Source organism: Hydra vulgaris, chromosome 01, assembly GCF_038396675.1.
Source record: "Hydra vulgaris chromosome 01, alternate assembly HydraT2T_AEP".
Taxonomy (NCBI): Eukaryota; Metazoa; Cnidaria; class Hydrozoa; order Anthoathecata; family Hydridae; genus Hydra; species Hydra vulgaris.
This window is the reverse complement of record NC_088920.1, coordinates 49,581,743-49,605,012: the sequence shown is the minus strand read 5'-3', so window position 1 is coordinate 49,605,012 and position 23,270 is coordinate 49,581,743. Positions and strand designations below refer to the sequence as shown.

Sequence of the window (23,270 nt, the reverse complement as noted above, 5' to 3'; positions counted from 1 at the left end):
TATTTATCATATTTTTGAAAAATTTATTTTATTTTCTTTAAGATTAAAAAAACACATTTTTATTATCGTGTTGTTCGCAGTTGTTTTTTGTATGGTTTATACAAACTTGATATAAAGTGATGAAACACAGACATGGAATCATTTATGGTAAATAGATGAGGTTAGGAAAAAGATAAGGTAGCAATGCTATTTATCAAAAAAACTTACATATAACTTTTAATTTGAATTTTCTTTATGAAAAGAAATAGGACGAGGAGGTGGGGGGGGGCGGCTTTATTATCCCACCACACTTAGTACGTTGTGGTTGTATATTGCAATGTGTTACCATCTACCTTTAAAAAAATAAGTAATCTAAAAGGATATAAGCTAACGTGGTTGGTTTATGAGTTTATGAATTTACAACGGAAAAATCACAGATGTCCAAAATGAGTGTCTTGGTTTCAAAAGAACACTGTTAATAAATAATTCTTGTATTTAGCACAAAAACCGCATTTATATATTGTGTTAGGACCAAAATGTCATAAAAATGTACTTTTAATTAAAACATTATTACCAAACAGAAAAAGTGACATTTGTGGTTTCACCCGTGTGGTCTACATATGCAGTATTGGACAAAACATTTGCAACCAACATCGCTAAAAAGTGTTCCTAATTTTACATGTCTTAAAAACAAAACGAACTATACTACCACAGCCAACAGTTCAGGAGTCTGGAGTCATAGCATGCCATGACATGAGCAATCAGTTGACAAGTGACAGCACACAGGCAGAATTTCGTTGACAAGTGCCATTTTGCAATGCTAAAAAGTGTTCCTAATTTTACATGTCTTAAAAACGAAACGAACTATACTACCACAGCCAACAGTTCAGGAGTCTGGAGTCATAGCATGCCATGACATGAGCAATCAGTTGACAAGTGACAGCACACAGGCAGAATTTCGTTGACAAGTGCCATTTTGCAGCGGACAAAACAAGTGCCACTTTTTTGGTTTGTTTCATTTTCTTAAGTCTGGTCCGTGTCAACGACACGGAAGTTTTTTAATAATTAAAGGAAGTATCCAGAAGTTTCCAGAAGAAGCATCTGGAAGCATTTAGTAGCATCCAGAAATATCTAGAAACATTCAGAAGCATCCAGAACCTTGCAGAAGCATCGAAAAGAAGCATCTAGAACCTTCCAGAACAGGTTCATTTTACTATATAAGAGACATGTAAATCGACATGTAATTCAGTTAGTATATGGAAGTCAATCAGTCAGTATTAGCTTGCGAAAAAAACTTACAAGAAATCAAACTTGAATGTTTCGTTAAAAGCGAATAAATATTTCACAAGTAAGAAATAATATTATTTACAAAAGCGATCGTATCATATACTTCATACAAGTATATCAATTTCCAAATAGATATGAAAATTTTTCCTTAAAAGAAGTTAGTTAGATAAAAAAAAGTTTTAAATTTTTGCTTTGAAACATTAAAAATAAGCACTAAGACATATAATTGAAACATATATGTATATATACGAAAAAAATGTTAACAAATATCAACACAAATGATCAACTTTAATTACTATAAATAAAAACATTGAGTTCCGTTGACTTCATAAGAACATGTATACATAGTTTTTCATGTTGTCAAAACTAAAATAAAAAAATTGTGACATCCTTTTCTGCTGATCTCCTTCTATTAGCATGACGTCCTTTATGGATGACCCCCTTGATCTATTTTTATACAAAACAAATTTTTCATATTTCTTCGATAGCTATATTCACATTTAACTTGTTATAATTAAAAATACTTCTGACTTTTTAATTAACAAATGGCAAAATCAAAAACGCCACCTTATTTTAAAAAGTTGAGATTTTTTCTGGTTTGATCACTGTGCAAAGTGTATTAATTGAAATACAATAATTTTCTTGTTCCTCATTTGAATCTTAGATAAACAATAAAAAAGTTATCGGATAAACGATTTCTTAAAAATCAACCATTTTTATTAAAAATCTAGAGCATTATTTCTACATGGTACAATCTTTTTGTAGCTCTGTACACTTTAAATATATTTATATAATTCTTAGTTATAAAGGAATAAAAAGTTGACGTTTAGCTTGCGAAAAAAACTTACAAGAAATCAAACTTGAGTGTTTCGTTAAAAGTGAATAAATATTTCACAAGTAAGAAATAATATTATTTACAAAAGCGATCGTATCATATACTTCATACAAGTATATCAATTTCCAAATAGATATGAAAATTTTTCCTTAAAAGAAGTTAGTTAGATAAAAAAAAGTTTTAAATTTTTGCTTTGAAACATTAAAAATAAGCACTAAGACATATAATTGAAACATATATGTATATATACGAAAAAAATGTTAACAAATATCAACACAAATGATCAACTTTAATTACTATAAATAAAAACATTGAGTTCCGTTGACTTCATAAGAACATGTATACATAGTTTTTCATGTTGTCAAAACTAAAATAAAAAAATTGTGACATCCTTTTCTGCTGATCTCCTTCTATTAGCATGACGTCCTTTATGGATGACCCCCTTGATCTATTTTTATACAAAACAAATTTTTCATATTTCTTCGATAGCTATATTCACATTTAACTTGTTATAATTAAAAATACTTCTGACTTTTTAATTAACAAATGGCAAAATCAAAAACGCCACCTTATTTTAAAAAGTTGAGATTTTTTCTGGTTTGATCACTGTGCAAAGTGTATTAATTGAAATACAATAATTTTCTTGTTCCTCATTTGAATCTTAGATAAACAATAAAAAAGTTATCGGATAAACGATTTCTTAAAAATCAACCATTTTTATTAAAAATCTAGAGCATTATTTCTACATGGTACAATCTTTTTGTAGCTCTGTACACTTTAAATATATTTATATAATTCTTAGTTATAAAGGAATAAAAAGTTGACGTTTAGCTTGCGAAAAAAACTTACAAGAAATCAAACTTGAGTGTTTCGTTAAAAGTGAATAAATATTTCACAAGTAAGAAATAATATTATTTACAAAAGCGATCGTATCATATACTTCATACAAGTATATCAATTTCCAAATAGATATGAAAATTTTTCCTTAAAAGAAGTTAGTTAGATAAAAAAAGTTTTAAATTTTTGCTTTGAAACATTAAAAATAAGCTCTAAGACATATAATTGAAACAAAACAAAAATATTGAAAAAATAATAATAAAAGGGAGAAAAAAACAACAAAAAACTAAAAGCGTCAGATTTCGAACGAATAAATGCGTACAAACGTTTCAAAAAAGTGTCGATTAACGTATACTGATAGAAGATTACATTAAGTACTTTTAGCAGTAATACCGCCAATTAGAATTTTTCCGTATGCTTGTTCTGGTGCAGTCGACTTAGATACTGATGTACCAACACCATTAATATAGCATGTAGTAGATGTACCGGTACCATCTAGTTGTACACCAACGATAGGAGGTATGTATCCTTTCTGACCACGAAACGGAAAAGCACTTATCAAAAATCCGGGTGGAAAAACTTTAACACCATTCTAAAAAACAATAATATATTCCTCATACAACCTAAGGGGTCTTCCGTAACGTACATACAAAGGAGGGTGGGGGTGTTAAAGACTGTCACTGTACGTACACGGTTCTCTATCTCTTATAAAACTTGATTTCTTTTATTTTAACTAAAGCATTGAATTTCGCGAGTTTAAAAAAAAATCAATATTATGTTATGTAGCAGAGAAATGCCAAATTAACTCAAGGTTTTTTGTGTTGGGAAAGGGGTGATTTTGTAAAAAGTTATGCGTACGTACACAGGGGAGGAGAGAGGTCATTGAAAGCATGTATGTGTGTACAAAGGGGAGGAGTTCAAATCAGTGGTTTCACAGCGTACGTACTTTATGAATGCCCCCTTAAATAAAATTAGCTAACAAGTAGTTCAACAAATTAGGTTTGCAACTTAATATCATAACCAAATAAACACATAAAAATTTGTTCAAAATTAATGAAAATGTTTACCGAGCAAGTAAGATTTAGATATAAAGAATCTCCAATAGGTTGAGGAACCCAATTAAATACCTAAAAAAAATTGCGAAATATAAAACTGCAAGATGTAAATTGAAAATAGTACATAGAATGTAATTAAAATGTATAAGATATAACGCTGAAAATGTAGGATGCAATTGCTAAGCTTATTAAATGCAAAAAATTTAAAAGCTATAATTTTGATGTCTATTCTTTAGTCTAAGTAAACCTAATGGCAAATTGAAAGCAAAATGAAACAAAATTTGCCTAAAATTGCCGCATTTGTTGGAACAAAGTTTCATAAGTAATTAAAATACCTTTTGTCATACTTATAGATAACTATATATTTAATTGTTTTTTTAAAGCTGAACAACATTCCTGTTCCATTTTGCAGCTAATGTCAGCTTCAGTCAGAAATAACCAAAGAACAAGGTTCAATTTTAATTTTAATGATAAAATGTAGTTAAATGAACTGAAAAAAGAAAGAGAATATAAATCATAGCTATATTTATTAATATCAACTTCAATTATAGAGGCCTAATAGACTTTATAGTCTTATTACAACATTGAGTTGATTAGCAGGATGAAACAACGGCATAGCTTTTTGCTTTGAGTGTCATACACTATGAGTACTCTCTCTCTCTCTCTCTCTCTCTCTCTCTATATATATATATATATATATAAAATTACCAATAAACATTATTTTAAAAAATATATTTTTTAAAAATATTTATGGTCTGTAAAGTAACCTTAGATACATTGAATTACTTTTTGCCAAATTAACCAGACCTAACATGCTTTTTAGGAGACTAATTTAAACTATTTTATCTCCATGATCTCAGTCTTGATATTATCTTTTAATTAACAAATAGTGACTGAGGCCAGGGTTGATAAAATATAGACAGGCCAGGATTGTGACCGGGACTGCATAAACATTTATACATCCAAAAGTATTTTTTTAAATTCAAAATTGATGTTACATTTTGTGTGTGTATGTGTATATATACACACACACACACATGTATATATACACACATGTATATATATACACGTATAAACATAATTATGATCAACATGATCATCATAATCACCATTACCATCATGATCTTCATCATCATAATTAGGCTTAAGCCTTACTCTTTTATGCTGTTTCTCTAATATAAACAATCAATAGCATTTTCTTTCCTTATCTAAAGCTCACTCATAAAATATGTAAGGCATTCTCTTCAAGTTTTCTTACTTCTACCACTACAATTTTCTACTGAAGCTGCTACCTCTCTACATCCTGGTACCTAAATTAATTTAATTTTTTCTAACCAACACTGTTCAATACAATATTTATTCTAATAATAAGATTATGCCTCCTTTTCTTATCTTGTTAGAGTCACAACACACATGCATCTGATTATCTTCTCTTTTGGCAAATACTACACCATGAATATAAAAGGATATTGTATGCCAGCATTTAAATAAATAGCAAACATATGTTTATATCCATATTATGTATGCTATTTTTATATTTTAAATTGAATTCTTATCTGAATTCAATTTAAAATATAAAAATAGAATTTCTAAGCCATGGTAGATTAAAATTTTTTTTATAAAGGCTATCATTGGCTTGGCTATATATGTTCTGGATCACAAATAAAGCAAACAGCTTGAATTAGGAGATTTTTTAAAGATCTAGGTTGCATATGAGAAAAAATTAGCAAAATTATTTTATTTCACATAACAATGTGTGCAATAAAATAATGTGACTCAATTTGTTTTGCTACAAACAGGAGTTTGTGTTAAGCCATAACAAATGTTAGTGGTCCATGTCTTACAAAAGATGTTTGGCTTTTTGATTATTTAGCAGTGGGTACTCTTTTAAAAACAGATGTCCTTTTATTATTACCAATGTAAAAATGTCCTGTCCAATGTTAAGTTTTGTTATTTTAAGTTTACTAAATCTTGTATCTTATATCAGATGTTAGGTTTTAGAGACTTTTGGAAAGTCTTCAACAGTGTCATTAAGTGTCATTAAGTTTAACATTTAGTCTCTTATTCATGGGTCTGATCTTTTTATCTCTCCCTAGAATAATTATCTGCAAAGAAATCTTACTCTATTTTGACTCTTGAATCCAATGGCCATACTCTTCCTGGCAGTTAAATAGTTAACCCATTATTAAACATCCAAATCACTCTAGCTTCAAAGGCTCAAGTTAATTCTTAATTAAACACTTAAAGCTCCAGACAAGTGTTCTGCAGAACTCTCTTAAATTTTTGCTAAAATGTGCTAAATAAGTGGATTCCAATTTATTGCTAAGCTTATATAAAGTGCTAAATAAGTGGTTCCAAATTATTGCTAAACTTATATGAAGTGCTAAATAAGTGGTTCCAAATTATAAAAACTCCTGATTAATTTGACCTCTTTAACTATCCTACAATTAGTCTTCACTCTGTAATTAATTTTCTTATATAAAGTTTTTGAGATTATTAACTGCAGTTATTCATGTATAACAAGTTATTCTCGAAGGCCTACATTCTTCTTCATATGGAGTAACTTTAAGGGTACCACAAGGTTCTGTCTTTGCTTCTGTATTGTTTCTTATTTACAATAACCATTTTGTATAAGTTTCATTTCAAGAATACATTTCAACTCATTAGATGCTTTTGTTTTACTCTTCACCTTTTTTGCTTTTTATCATTCTCCTTCTTGTGACTGCATGCTTTTGAATCTAATGAACACACTCTTCCTATCATCCCAGAAAAAGCTAAAACAAGTTAATCCATTGGACACTCTAAAAAAACTCCAAGTTTTGTTGCTGAGCTTATTTCTCACAAAAACTCTTCTACAACTTGTGCAACAACATTTCAGGATAAAATTTTACAAAATGTGTTCTACAGAACCAAGTACTTATTTGAATCTTGTTTTTTTGCTGGCTGAAAAACATGTATTCTGATTTTTAAAAACTCTTGAGATTACACTGACCCCTTTGACTACTATCTGATCACTGATCAGCTTTCTGATTGTTGTTAGCAAAGTCTTTGAATCTTTAACTAACGAACTTATAATATCTCATTTAACAACTTTCTGACGATAAATTTAGATACTCTTGTTTTTACTACGGACTTGTAAATTGTTTTAACAGAAAGTATGTTTATGCACTAGAAGGAATCCACGAGGCTGTTTTCTTACTCCTGATTTTACTCTTTTACTCTATAAACTTCAAGTTGCCCTTTGTATTGAATACTGCTGCCGTATTTGGGCTGGTTCTTCTAATGAGGCCCCCACTTGTTTAAATAAAATCCACCAATGTATTGTATATGACGTAGGCCCTGCTCTCGCTACCAACCTTCAGACTCGACCTTATTGTTGTAAGTTCGCATCTTTTTTTTCTTTCTACAATACTACCATGATGCTGTTTAAGCATCATCACTTGTTCTATAATAATTAAATCTTGTCATTAATTATTTCATTCAAGTCCTCTAATTGTTTGTTCATGCTCAAAAAAACTTATTTATCTATTTTGGATTGTAAATTTACCTTCAAATAATCTTTCTCCTTTTAATAGTATTTCTTACATTACAGATAAATATTACAAATTTAGCTGCATTGATTGCACTACATAGACCCAAGCTTGTGATAAAATAACTGGTACTTGACTGAGCAGTCAGTGCTATTATATTTAGCTGATAAGATGATCAAATTAACTCAGTAAATTGCTGATAAGTTTAGGATTAGGAAACAATGCGAGCTTCGAGTTTTTAATTTTGAGCCCACTGAGAGCTGTTAATTCCATAGAGTTAGCATGCATTGAAAATGGAATAAGTTCTGAATGGAGAAAGCCTTAATGTTGTTGGATGTATTCAATAATTTTAAAAGACAACTTGCACTAACAATTGTGCTGGCTTCTCTATGATTAGTTGTAACACACTTCGATATATATACATATATATATGCAGGATGGTGAGTGTTGTGATGGTGATATACTCCCGCTCCCCATCCTGCATATATATATGGGGAGTGGGAGTATATCCCCATCCTGCATATATATATGGGGAGTGTGGGCAAGAGCTATAGCTCTTGCCCATACTTATTATTATTACACATTAGTTTTTTATAAAAAAAAAACTTTTTTTTTTTATTATATTTAGATTGTTTAGAAAAATAAAATTTTTTCTTCTCTTTTTTTGCAAACTACATCGAATAGACAAAAAACTAAGATCTAGTTTCAGATTGATTTTTTTTTACCGATTACAAAATGCAATCGTTTATTTTTAGTCAAGTTCTAATAAATAAATTGATAGCTAGTATGAAACCTAAAGAAAACACTCGTCTAAGGAATTTTTTGAGGGCACGATTTTTAAAAACAAGAGTAAAATTAAATTTTGCATTTAATAAGCAATTTATTTAATAAATATACAGTTAGCTTGCCCAAAAACCAAAAGCTCTCATCGAAAGCTGTTTAGAGGAGCAGCTCGCATGGCTCATTTTGAGAGCTTTTCTCAGCTCACTCATTTACTCTGACCGAGGCAGGAGTAAATGATATATATATTTATATATATATATATATATATATATATATATATATATATATATATATATATATATATATATATATATATATATATATTAAGAATAATAATTTTTAATAAATATTTAGAACTATTAAAGTTTTCAAAGTTTAAAAAACATTTTAAGTCATTTTGTTATTAATATTGCATCAAGATTTAGCCTTTTAGTCTTAAATTCAACTAATTGCAGCTTAAGTAAGCCTTGGAATGTTTTTTAATACAAATGTAAGATTTTGCATATTCTGAGCTATTGTTACTCTAGAAGACCACTAAAAAACTATTATTAAACAACTTAAAAAATAAGCACAATACCTTGTTCATACGCACAAAAACACAAGGCTTTCCTACAGCCAACCCAAAAGAATCATTAAGACAACCCTTTAAAAGATTTCGGTACGGGTAACGGCAAGGTGGTTGACCAGCTGGAATTGGTTTGCGCTCTATAGTTGAACAATCATCAGTGGTGATATTATCATATCCTAAAATGAAATTAACTTTTTATTAAATATTAAACTTAAAAAAAAAAAATTAAATATCAGGAGTTTCAAGAACTTCTTTCTTTAAAAGAATAAAATCATTGAATTAAAAATATGCTCAACATGTTATTTATAAAACATCTTGTTCTGCCTAAAGGAACTTTGTTAATGTTTTTGCATTATACTAAATGTTCCAGTGTACATGCAGCCAATAGATCATCAACATTATCACATATTCATGAGTGATTTCAAAAATGTTCCTTTATCAGGTTTGGTTTTTTAAGCATACTTAAATGCTATGCATATACAGGGACTATTGTTTTTTTTTGTGCTAAAAAACGCTAATTTTCTGCTAAATTTTTACGGGACGGGGGATACTGCTGCCCAAATTTTTTTCCTAGAATAGGCCCTAATATTTATATCAAACCCTCGGAAATATGATTGACATCTGGCAATGCCGACCTCAAAGTGTTTGAGGTCTATGTTTTATGGTAGAACCTTTGTATCTAACTTTTTTTGACAACCTCTAAAAGATTGGGGTCGACAAATTATTGCCAACCTCATTTTTCCTAATTCTGAGGGTTGTGTGTATGTGTGTGTATATATATATATATATATATATATATATATAAATTAGTAGAAAATCACTTAACAAAATTTTTTTCATTTTGCACTGTGTTTCATCCATATGTATATATGTGTGCGTGCGTGAGTGCGTGTGTGTATATATATACACATACATATTGACACACCACCCATCAGTTTATACAGATTTAGAAAGATATATAATAATTGTTACCTCAAAGAAATAGTTTTTTTGTATGACATAAAAATGTGGTTTATACATTTCTTTGGTGGAAATTATTGGTTTATTCTAAAGCACAAACCAAGGATTTCAACAAACGAAAATGCAAACCACATTTTATTACAATTTGCAATTTCCACAATAAAAAAATGCAAACTACCATCTAGTTGAAAACTATGTGTTTGCTCTTAGATGAATAAACAACAGGGTGAAGCGGGGTAATAAGATCAGAGGGGCAATAGGATCAATTTTAGAATAGTCTAAACTAAATTACTTAACACAGTCATGTAAAAAAGAAATTACTTATTTTTACATGATAGAGGTTTACTTACTAGATCAGGGAATAGTTTAAAACATTTTTGGGTTTACAGCTATTTTATAACCATTATTAATTTGATATTTAATATCGATTCTACTAACCTAGGGTAGACCGGGGTCGAAAGTAACAAGGGTCGGTTGTATCAGTGTGAATCTCATACTATAGATAGGACGCTGCCATATTCGATGATTTTTACCTACAATCGATGTCCACTGTTGTTTTAGTTTGTTTGCCACCGGCGCATGAGTCGTTCGTGTATTCTGTGGTGCATGGTGTTTATTTGTGCAAAACTAACATTTTTACACCATATTTGGAAGACAACAATATAATTTCTGTAACAGGTAATTTCAAAATATTGTTATTTTACGTAATTTAGTGTGAATTTAGGTTGTCTTTACCACGAATAAATAAAAAAAATATAATGCCAAACAAAAATGAACCTACTGGGGTAGGGGTATCAATGAACAACACAAAATCCCATGGTCAATTAACCCGATTCAACCGACCCCAGGACATCATTTTAAATATTTATTACTGTTTATTTGTATTTGAACTGACAAAATATTCTCTATATTCGTAGTGGTTCGTACCTCTGTATTTTACTTGTAGGTAATGAAGTATACAGGTCTCATATTTTAGGTTTTTTAATATAATATTTAGTAAATGTTGACAAGAGCACAGAAAATGTCAAAAAAAAAACTTATTGAATACATATTAAATTCATTGTTATAAACTAATATAGATTTTTTCTACTTGAGGGTGCCCGGAAACCGCATAAAAAGAACAGATAGGGGTAGCCAACCCCAATCTTCGTACAAATCTGCCTACAATGATGTAGTCAAAAAGGGAGTTTCTAATAGAAAAGCTGCACAAAAGCATGGTTTGTGCTATGCGTCATTACATAGGTATATATTAAAAAGAAAAACATCAAACGAACCTGTAAATGTTGGTTACCAAGCATGGAACAAAGTTTTTACTGCTGACCACAAAATTTCTATGAAGAAATATATAATGAAGGCAGCTGAAATATATTATGGATTTTCGCCGCGGGAAATAAGAAGACTGGCATATGAAATGGCAGCTATATATGAACTTAATATGCCGTTACAATGGAAAAATAACAAATGTGCAGGGAAAGATTGGTTTTATGAAACGACACCCGGTATTTTCAATAAGATGCGTCCATACCACTAGCTTAGCAAAGGCTACAAGCTTCAATGAAGCAAATGTATTTATACTTTGAAAATTACGAAAAGGTTCTAGACAAACACAAACTTGAACCAAAAGACATATACAATGTACAGAAATTATGTAAAATTGTGACAAAAAGAGGATCTCATCTGGTCGGCGCCTTAACTTCTGCCAAACATGGAAATCTGGTTACCGTAGCATGTGCAGTGAATGCTATAGGAAATTCTATACCCCTTCTGTTTGTATTTCCTCGGATTAGATACCAGAATCACTTCGTCAGAGACGGTCCAATGGGAAGTATTGGCGCTGGCAACAGCAGTGGCTGGATGCAGGAAGATGAATTCCTGATATCTTTGAAGCACTTTCAAAAGTACACCTCGTCATCAAAAGACTCCTAAAAATTTCTCCTTCTTTTGGATAATCATTTGTCACATATTTCAATTCAGGCATTGGATTATTGTAGTGAAAATGAAATAGCAATTTTATCTTTCCCACCTCATTGCTCACACAAATTGCAGCCTTTGGACTGTTCTGTATATGGCCCATTCAAAAAAGCTGTTTACTCCACCAGTGATGCTTGGATGCGAAATAATCCAGGTAAAACCATGACCATACATAACATACCATCTATTGTTTAAACGATTTTACCAATAGTATTTATGTCTACTAATATTCAAGCTGGGTTTAGGTATACAGGTATTTATCCATATAATAGACAAGTTTTTACAGACCTTGATTTTGCGCCATCATTTGTTATGGACAGACCAATGCCAGAAGATAGACCAATTCTAGAAAACAGACCAGCTACAGAAGACAGTCCATTGATAAACAATAGACAAATGTCAGAAAACAGGCTACAAAATTTTGCAGATGATCCAATACCATCCACATCAACAGTTTTTAATCCTGAAAGCGTTCTTGAAAGCTCCACCTAGAAAGAAAAGCACAAGAGGAAAAAAGAAAAGAAAGTCAGCTGTGTACACAGATACACCCGAAAAGGAAAAAATCAGAATGGAAAACCATGAAAAGGTCATGAAAATGGATAAAAACAAAACATGCAGCTAAAAAAAGAAAAGTAAGTAAAAATATAGACAGCGATGACGATAGCGACAAATGTTTACGCTTAATTTATTTGACATCTTTTTATAAAAGTAAACCTAACAAAAAGTGGGTTCAGTGCATGGACTGCAAAAATTGGGCACACGACGATTGTGCACATCAAACCGATTATTATGTTTGCAAAAATTGTGAATCTGAATAAAAGTTTGTTACTTTATGTAATTTTGATGAGAAGTTCCTAAATATTTTTTGTTACGGGATCATTGTGATTTATTTTTGTTTATTTAGTAAGTAATGTAGTAGAGCCAATTTCAATGTTAATCTTTACTCTTAAATTATAGGTTTCGATGTCATTTTTAGTTTTTGTGATTGACTGTATATTTTCTTTATTACCTTTTTTTGAGATATCGTTTTTCATTTGTAAATGTCATAAGAGAGAGTCACGTTTATTTTTTGGATACAAAAATAAACGTGACTCAAAATTCACAAAATGGGAAAGTGATTCAACCGCCCCGGGGTCCAGGGCGGTTGTATCACTTTCCCATTTTGTGAATTTTGATCTATTTCTCAGTTATTAATGTTTTGAAATCCGTCATATTACATTTATTTAATAGCTGAATGTATTAGCTATTCAGATACACAGTTGCTTTTTATGTATGTTGAATAGTCTCTTGGTAATTTCGGCTCAAAGTTAAATCGATACATTTCTACCCTAATATTTTGACATAAAAAAAACAATATAAATGTCTTATTTTTTTTTAGTTAAATATAGTGAAGTTGTTAAGCTGTCTAATAAAGGTTTACACATTTTAATATCTTTAAAATATATCTTTTTATATAAAATATAAAATTATTTTATATAAATAATAATATAAATAATAATATTAATGTGATAAAAAAATAGATAATAATATTTATGTAAACAATATTTTATATAAAATATAAAATTTTTTATAAAATATAAAATTTTTTATAAAATATATCATTCTATTATATCTTTAAAATTAGCTTACACAAAAAATTTTTTGAACTAATAGCAAAAGTAAGACTTATTTGAGATGCTTATATCTAATTTTTAATATTTTTGTTTAATTAGAGTATAAAACTTTTATTTAAAAACAAGTTGATCTTAATGTCCTCCCTGACAAGTAAAAAATGGCAAAACTCTCTAATGAATTTAAATTAGTCATAAAATTTATACTATCTAAATAGGTTATAGCTTAATTGAAAAACTGCTTTTTTGTTTGTTTAACTATAACTATAATTTTTTATGCATTTTCGAGAATAAATCTTGTTTATGTTTTTTTCTAGAATGGTTCGAACATACAAAAAGTTAAAACAGGGAGGAAGGAAATCTTATTCAAATAGCCAAGAAATGATAGATGCCTGCAATTCTGTTTTAAGAAAGGAAATGTCCATAAACCAGGCATCCAAACATTTTAGGTATGACAGGAGAGCTCTGTCAAAACGAGTGAAAGATGAGCTACCTATTGATACTCATCCAGGAAGAAAAATAGTTTTAACTTCACAGTAGGAAAAAAAATAGTTGTCAGAATGCCGTACTTTATTGGCTGATTGGGGCTGGGATTTCACTAGAGGTACGGTAAAAGATCTAAATCAAGATCTTATTAGAGCAAACAATATTTATACACCTTTTATAGATTATCGACCAAGTAAAGACCGGTTACATTCTTTTTTGCTGCGAAATCCTGAAATAACACCAAGAAAAACTGAACATTTAAGCAATACAAGAAGCCACACTGAAAATCCTAAAACTATCAAAACATGCTTCAATTTAGTTGAAAAAACATTGAGAAATGCAGGAATTATTAACCTTCCTAGTCAAATATTCAAGTCTAATGAGACAGGGTTCATTACTGACCCAAGGGAACAAATAGTATTAACAAAACGAGGTGCTGCTAGAGTGTCGCAGAGCATTGGTGGCTTAGATCAGGAGCAAATTACTTTAAATTGTGCATGCTCTGCTAGCGGACAGATATAGCCACCAAATATAATCTACAAAGGAAAAAATTTGTATATGGACTGGGGTAAAGGTGGCCCGAATGGAGCTGTTTATACTACTAGTAATAAGGGCTGGATGAAAAGTCCTCATTTTTTGGAATGGTTTCCAAACGTATTTTTAATGTATACAAAGAACATTGCAAACCGCTTATGTGCACTTATATTTGATGGCCATATTTCTCATATTAGCTCCCCACTTATTGATTTGGCAAAAAATAATAATAATAATGTTATGCTTCTACGCATTCCTGCTCATCTCACCCATCTTCTTCAACCTTTAGATACATCTGTTTTTCGACCCATAAAAAGTAAATGACAAAGTTTACTTCTAAAATATGCAAGAACACATAATGGACCAGTCTCAAAGAAACATTTTCCAGAATTACTATGCACCCTTTTTCAGAGTTCCTTTACTGTGGAACAAATCAAAAGTGGTTTTAAAGAAACTAGCATTTTCCCTCAAAACAATGATGGTATTTTGTTTAATCAATGTTTTCAGTTATCAGTAAAGAAACCTACATTCACCACTAATCACCTCACAAATCTTGTTCAATGCCTAACCTTCAAAGCATCTCTGTTAATGATGCTTCCCTTTCAATATCAATATCTGACATCATCTTCAAAAGGCTTATCTATCAAAGATTTTTTTCTGAAACAATTTAAGTCAAAATGTGCACAGACCTCTTATCGTAGAAGATCTGCTCAGGTTACTAGGTTTCGCTATGGTGAAAATTTAATATCAGAAGCATGTTTAAAACCAACAAGAGAAGAAGCTTCAAAAAAACAGGAAAAGAAACAAAAGTTAAAGAAAAAAATACATAAAAGAGTTCCTACATATAATAGTAGTTTATGCATTATTTTCTTTAACTTCGATAGTGATTATGATGACAATGATGACACTGTATGTCCTATTTGTGATGTCCATGGAGATAATAGTGATCAGTGGGTGTGCTGCAATGCTTGTGACATTTGGTATCATGTAAAATGTACTGAAATAATTGAATTAGACGATGTTAAAGTCACGGAATGGAAGTGTGACAATTGCTCTAAGCCTTTGTAAAAAATCAAGCCTAAAAATTTTCATTGTTAATTTTTTTATTTTTATTTGATGCAACTTCTATTGCTACTACTAGTTACTTGATGTAATTATCCATAGGTATCATTTTCTGATGTTTCAGAAAATGATACCTATGGATAATTACATCAAGATTTTCTTATGTAAAATAAGAATATTTTTGCAAAATATTGCGCTGACTGGAGTCTGGGAACAAAAATACCCCAATATGTTTGCCCCGTACACCTTATTGTAAGGGCAATAAGGCAATAAAATATTTTTATACTACTTTATAATATATTTAATTTCATTAACAGGTTTTTAATTTCATATAATAACCATTTAGTGTTTGAAATTTATGATCAAGTAAAATATACAACCCCCTCATTTTGGGGAGGATGAAAATCTCACATGATCATATCTTTTTATCACTAAAAGATTATAAGATCAAATTTAAATGTATTATAAGATAGTAAAAAATATTTTTATTAGCTCATTGCCCCCACCTATGGAGCAATGGTGTCAAAATTTTGGCTAACCGCCGCAGTCGAATTAACCAATTAGCGGAAACATCAAAAAAATTCTGTTTCCGCTAATTGCCAGTGTTTGCTACTATATAGCTGTTAATTCTGTATAAAAAGTTGTTCACCTTTATACAAAAATTTGTTTCGCTTTTTTTATTAAAAGGATTTTTGTTTAAGATTTTCTAATATTAGTTTACTTCTAAGAAAGTAACTGAAACAAAATAAAGAATTTCTATTAATTGGAGATAGTAGCGATCGTTTAAGTAGAGATAAAAGGAAAAAATGGGTGTGTTATTGCACATTGACATTTTATACAATGCCAAAGGCACTTTAATTACATAAAGAGATAATATTTAAGTTATCAAATAGAAGTTTAACATTTGCGCTAAGTCTTGGCCAAGATATATAGATTGAATATACCTGGTCTTTTTGCCCCCTTTTCCTTTTTTTTAGCAATTTTTTTTTTTTTTAGCTTTAAACCAGTATTGGCACTATGAGAAAACTTTTTTTTTTTTCAGTATAGAGTGGTATGCCTGGTATAAAATTATGTTGTCTGCCTTTAGAAAAAAAAAGAAATTTTGGGCTTCACAATAGTCATTTATTTCCATAGAAAAATCTAAAATACTGCTTTCCTTTGCCCTACAAAAATTCTTAAGTTAAAATAAGAAAAAAAAATTGCAAAGTGAAATCATTATCTTACCAGCAAGAAAACTGTTCATGAATTTACTATATGCTTCTAGATAAGTAGTATCATTAACATTATATGATCGTAGACTAATAGAACCAGTGTCAAGTCTGGTTAAGCCTGTATATTAAGAATGTATAAAATTTTTAACAGAAAAGTCAATTAAATGATCAAAATTTTATAATATTTATAATCTTATAATTAAAAAGTTCAAAAGTTATTTGTAAATGTAAATTTTGAAATAACATAAACAAAGAAAATGCTAAATATACATATAAACATCATAAGCACCTGGTTGATTTTTAATAAATTGTGTAAGAGTCGGTCCCCCTTCACCGTCCACTGGATTTAATGTAGTCATAAAAATAGCTAGCATAGCAGCAAAAAAACCAGCCAAAAATCCATAGAAAATTAAATAAAACAATCCAATTTTAGCTAAAACAACAAAGTAAAATATAATTTATTTTATTATAAGTACCTTATGTTTAAATATATTAGCATATACCAATATAATAATAATTATTATAAAACTGCAACAATGTAGTACTAACCCCAATTGGTACCAGTTCTACCCATGAACTCACGGGTTTGGCTATTCCACATGAACTTTCCAAAACTTTGACAGCTATCACTACATTTTTGACCAAAAGTTTTTTTCGGAGCAGCAGCTCCGGCCTTTATATTTTCGGTTGACATTTTTTAAATAAAAACCTACAAGTAGACAAATCACACTCTATAGAAAACACAACACGAAAGGCGTTGTATTAGAAACATGCTACAAGTTGTAAAATAAAAAGACTAGGTCGTAGTGGAATAGCGGAAACATGGCGCTTTTATTTAAAAAAAAAACAACAAATAAATTATTTATAAACAATCATATAGCAGATCCAAATTTTTAATTTTGTTAGATATTTAATAATAGCTGAAAAACAATAAAAAACAATTATGCTCCGCATTAAAGTAATGCAATTTACATGCTTCAATAATATAATGTAAATACAACATTAGTCTTTATTTTCTCCTGTATTTCATACCTTTTTTATATTATAATTAGTAGCAAAATGTAATAAAATTTTTATATAATATAAGAAAAATAACCATCGCATACTTTCAATTGCAGCGCGAAACGTCATAAAACCGGTTATTGCTTCTGTAACGTTAAAGAAAACACTAATTTCTTAAGCTTAAAGTAAACACTTGTTTAAACTAGGATCTGAAGACGTTTATCGAAAACATATATACAAAAAAATATTAAAAATATTTAAAAAAATATTTATATTTGATGCTGTTAATTTTCTGTTACTAACCTTCCAACCACTATTTTTTTAACAGTTACCTCTGTTTTGTTGGTATTACTCTGAATTTTCGCCTTTACTTACGTCCATAGCGCAACTTTTGTAACTTCCTAATACAGTTTACATACACATACATAAGGAACTGGTTAAACCGCCGCAGTCAAACTGGATAAATAGACTTTGTAAAAAGACCGGAATGATTGTTTGCAATTATAAAGAAAATAATCCTTTTTTTTTTTTGTCAGATTATCCTATCTAATCAAAATCTTGTAAGAATTTTTATATTATCACAACAAATATGCTAAATGCGACCTTGGTTTCAAAAACTAGAGTTTCTTGAATTATAAACCATTTGATGCCTCGCTTTTATGCGTTTCCTATTCTGATGAGAAAAGCAATTATTTTAATAGCTCACACCAAAGCATTATTTTTTGACGCATTAACTGATTGTAATAGCGTGCTTTTTTAATTGATTCTTATTTTTATTGCTAAAAATAAAGAAAAGTTTTAACTTAAGTTTTTGAAAACTCCTTAAAACTGTTAAAAGTAGGAAAATATACGAAATAAATTACATATTTTTTTTTTGTTTTTGTTTTTTTTATAAGTAAGAAACATCTTTAAAAAGAAAAAAAGCTCAAATATGAGACACAAATAAGAAAATCGAAAGGCAGTATATAAGGTTTTATACACTATATTTGTATTTATTTATTCAGTCAAAAAGATTTTCCAATGTTTTACGTTTATTAAAGTATATAAATAAAATTTGTCATACTCTTAAAAATTACGATAAATAGGAATTAACTAAAATTTGAAAATAAACACATTGCGATGTTCTCCTTAATTATTTTTACTAAACAAAAGAGCTACTCAACATAGATAATATTTTTTAGTTCTGGAAAAGTTTTTATTAAATCGCAAAACACAAGTTTAATAAATTTAATAAATATCAAGGGCAGATTTAGACCATCGTTCTGTCTGGATCCACCAAATCATTTTTGATTTGGTGGAGACAGACTCTAATAAAGTAGGAGGAGTGGGGGGGGGGGGGAGGACAATTTTCAGGTTTGAATTATAAAAATATTTTAGTTTTTTTACAATATTAGTCTTTTCATATAAGTTTAAAAAACGCTGTTTTAATATATAAAATTATGAAATTACGTCATGTTGATATCCCAACAGTCCGATTATTTTTTGCACCACACAAATTTTTAAAATTTCTTCAATTGATTCAAACAACATGCTTTGTTAAATATATAAATTTACAATTGAAAATTACTTCTAAAATATCAAAACATAAACAAACATTTCAAATAAATTTAGGTTATATGTTATATTTCTGACCAATTAGATGTCTCAAAACTTATTAAAGATGGAAAATGAATAATTTCTAGTTTTTTCTGATTCAGGGCAAAAACATTTATTGATTCTCATGATTAGGACAAAGTTTGACATAAGACTGGTTTGATTCAAAAAAATTAAATCTATTTAAAGTTTATTTAAAAGTCTTATTGTATATTTTAAACTTAACTTCGATAAACAAAACCTTTTTACAATGTTATTAATAAATTTATAACGCTTTGAATAAGTTGGTGAGAACACTTTGGATTGAAATAAAATTCTCGAATTAATTTGAAAGATATATTATAATCATATAGCTTTATAATTTTTTTATATAACCTTACTTTTTAATAAAATTGCTCTCTTATAAGTCTGATAATTAGACGCAAAGGTTAAAGTTGTGTAAATAAACAAGTTGTTAAAATAGTTCAAATGTTGCAGATCAGATTTTATTATGTTTATGGTTATTGAGACAAAACGAGATAAATCAAGTTTTAAAACTTACATCGAGTAGAACAACTAGACTACTCAACAAAATATTAAAAGTGTGCTTCTTTTAAAAAAAATAACCTGTACATTTAAAACTTAATATATCGTGTACATATAAGAATCAATGAAAAAAAAAAGCAACATTAAATTTATATTATACGCCAATACCTTATAAGTAATTATAATATCAATATAATTTACCACCTGAAATATATTATAAGACAAAGTATTTAAGAATAAAAAAATACACCGAGATAAAACAACAAGACTTGGAAAACAAACAAAGCCATAAACCCATAAATAAAGTATAAGTTCACTTAAGTAAAACAACTTACTTCACTAAGACATTTTCAATACAATAAAAAATGCAACATAAAAATGCAATATGTATCCTAGGACGTCTAATACAACAATAGTATTTTTTTTTTTTTAGTTAGCGCAATAAATAAAAAACAACACTGCTACGTTATTTCATTATTTAGAGATAATCTCTACTAGTAGAATTTATAGTCTTTACTAATTGATTAGTGAAGCAAGACTTACGCAGCACTTCCCAAATTTGTATAATAAATATTAATTTTATAATTTTAAAATAAAAATCGTTATAATAACTTACTTATATAATGTTAAAAAAATAACAGGATTTAAGTATATATTTTTTTGGTCATTTTAATTAAACAAACCAGGCGTTTCTGTTCAAAAACAAAGTTGTATAAATTATATTTTTGATGTACTATAAGTAGGCCAGGGATCGCGGCGGTTTATTTTAGTGATTGGGATATCTTTTAGAAATGGAGCAATTTTCGAACTTGGATTTGTTTATTATTATGCCAAATAAAGATACTTTGAAAAAATTACAGTAATTGATGCCTGGAAACAAAAATGCTCTCAAACGTGTCTTCCCCTAACCACAAATGTAAGTTAGCAAATTTTATACAATAACTATTCTAAACAAAATTTTTCTGTTTGTTAAGGTGATTCAAGTAGATTTAAAGATTTGGTTAAAGAGCCCCACATAAAAGCATATAACTAGGAAGTTCATGTCATCTTCCTTACCAATGTTGCAAATGTAACCAGTGCTAGCTATTAAACCTCAGGTCTTTTCACTATGGAGCAAGCACTCTAATAAATGAGCCATGGCTGCTCGCTTTTTTACCCATATTTTGTAGCCAAAAAAGTTGTTTTCAAAAAAAAATAATTCTGCAAGTAATTGATGGAACATTTGCTTAATTGATTTTTAACTAAAAAATCTTCTAATGATGATTAATTTTAAAAAATTGATCAGCAATTGAAGCAGCTAGTAAACTTATTTTCACTTTATAAAGTTAATGTAACAATGATTTTGTAGTTATTAAGGCGCTCTCAGAAGTCCTTACGGTTTTATCATAGAACACCACGAAAGATCATTTAACTAGGAAGTTCACGCCTCTTTCCTTACCAATGTCGTTCATAGGGCTGGAGCCAGCGTTGAACCTCAGATCTCTGTGTTCTGAGCCAGAACTCAAATCAATGCGCCACGGCTTTTTTATTATTTGTTAATATTATTATTTATTTCTAATTACGCTTTTTGGGTTAGGAGCTTCTTTTTTTAAATTTGGTACGTCTGAGAAATTTAGGTCCAGTTGAAATAGGATTAAAAACAAAGTTGAATTCTGCAGTTGTACTGAGTTTCTTTTAATAATTCTTTACTCACATCTCGCAGATTTTTGGAAGATAATTTGGTAGTAAATTTAGTATTTAAGAAACTTGCCATATCATTTTAGCTGCATCTCAAAGGAGTTTTCCTTTTCATTCTTGAGATGTGAAGTTGTTGTGAGGTTTTAGGAGTTGAGTTGTCACTTCATCGGCACTTTTTTGTGCAAAATTTAATATTTTTTACAAAAAGAAAGGTTTGGTATTGCTAAATATGCTTTAGTATGCATATCTAACAAAACAAACCTTTCACTAATTCACTAATTATACTTACTTAAAACTTGTTAAAGCTTCATCTTTAAACTTTGCAGCATTTTTTACACATCACTTAAGTTGTTGTTGTTGTTATAATCGATGTTGTTGCTTGATTTATTTGGTGCTTATCATCAAAGTTAATCTTACGTTGTTTCTTAGCTTTTTTGAAGATGTTTTGTCTTTCACCATTTTAAAATCTTTTAATTATTTCAAGTTTATCGAGACATACGCTTTTAAATATTGTCGTGTCTGCATTTTTTTATTTTATCGGGAGAACATTTGCTGCAAAGCAAACTTGGAACTACGCATACTGATGCTAAATGTTATTGGTATAAATTTATAATATAGTAGCTGAGATAAACTTTAAATGATCAGTTTTATTGATGTCGAGTGGAAAAAAACCAATAATTTTAAATCGAGTGACTTTTTGCGTGCGTGTAAAAACATCACCGAAGCTGAAAGGTTTTGCCTGCAGTTGACTAAACATTCTTTTTTTAATTGCTGAACTTTGTCTTTATCTGCATAAAACTGTTGAAGAAATGAAGCCAAACTTTTTTGAAATGACGATTAATGTTAAAATCTTGTGGCTGCAGAATGTGAGACAAATGTGCTGGTAAGCTAAGTAACAAGATTTTGTTTGCAATGCAAATAAGTATGAATCCTATTATGTGAAAAGTGTCCATCTACGACTAAAACATGAATACCTATAATTTAATAACTATAATTAAATTGGTTTATTTAAATTATTAACTACATAATTAAACTAAAGTTTTAACTAATTAGTAGGAGTTTTTTGAATGACGGGAATTATTCAATTTCTATCTATCCAGATGGAGATATTGGTTATACAGTATCGTCTGAACCACTTAAGCAACCACCTTGGTACACTCGTTTTTTTGAACTAAAAATAATGTATGGCGCAAAACAATTACCAGCAGCATGGAATTTACAACTGTGCGTATGTTGTTTTCTTTACGTGCAAGATTTTTTAAAACAATATTTTGTATTAAAAAAGATTTTATAACGATTGATTTAACTTTTATACAAAGAATTTATTGGGCTTTATTGGTCAGTTTATGCTTAACTTATTAATTAATCAATTAAATATGTATAAATATACATATATATATATATATATATATATATATATATATATATATATATATATATATATATATATATATATATATATATATATATATATATATATATATATATATATATATATATATATATATATATATATATATATATATATATATATATAAATATATATATATATATATATATAATATATATATATATATACATATATATATATATATATATTTATATATATATATATATATATATATATATATATATATATATATATATATATATATATATATATATATATATATATATATATATATATATATATATATATATATATATATATAGCCATATATGTACAACCTTAATAATAAAATTGTCCTTTTTTTGAATATTAAAC

At 28.8% G+C, this 23,270-nt stretch overlaps 1 protein-coding gene across 7 annotated transcripts in view; it reads right to left on the bottom strand.

Moving 5' to 3' along the window:
- Positions 1–2,133: 2,133 nt before the first annotated feature.
- Positions 2,134–23,270, bottom strand: part of LOC100205556 (sodium/potassium-transporting ATPase subunit beta-1) — a 43,790-nt gene continuing 22,653 nt past the window's right edge. For 3 of the 7 annotated variants that reach the window (XM_065788462.1, XM_065788460.1, XM_065788461.1), the window contains 6 exons: positions 17,258–17,417; positions 16,998–17,141; positions 16,722–16,826; positions 8,884–9,050; positions 4,006–4,065; positions 2,134–3,530 (listed from right to left, as the gene is read on the bottom strand). In XM_065788462.1, the coding sequence (XP_065644534.1) occupies positions 3,309–3,530; positions 4,006–4,065; positions 8,884–9,050; positions 16,722–16,826; positions 16,998–17,141; positions 17,258–17,402 (843 nt within the window). In that variant the 5' untranslated portion in view covers positions 17,403–17,417 and the 3' untranslated portion in view covers positions 2,134–3,308. Of the gene's footprint in view, positions 3,531–4,005; positions 4,066–8,883; positions 9,051–16,721; positions 16,827–16,997; positions 17,142–17,257; positions 17,418–17,814; positions 17,857–18,013; positions 18,167–20,163; positions 20,310–23,270 lie in introns of those variants that run through there. The other 4 variants (XM_065788465.1, XM_065788466.1, XM_065788463.1 and 1 more) reach the window with 4 other exon arrangements.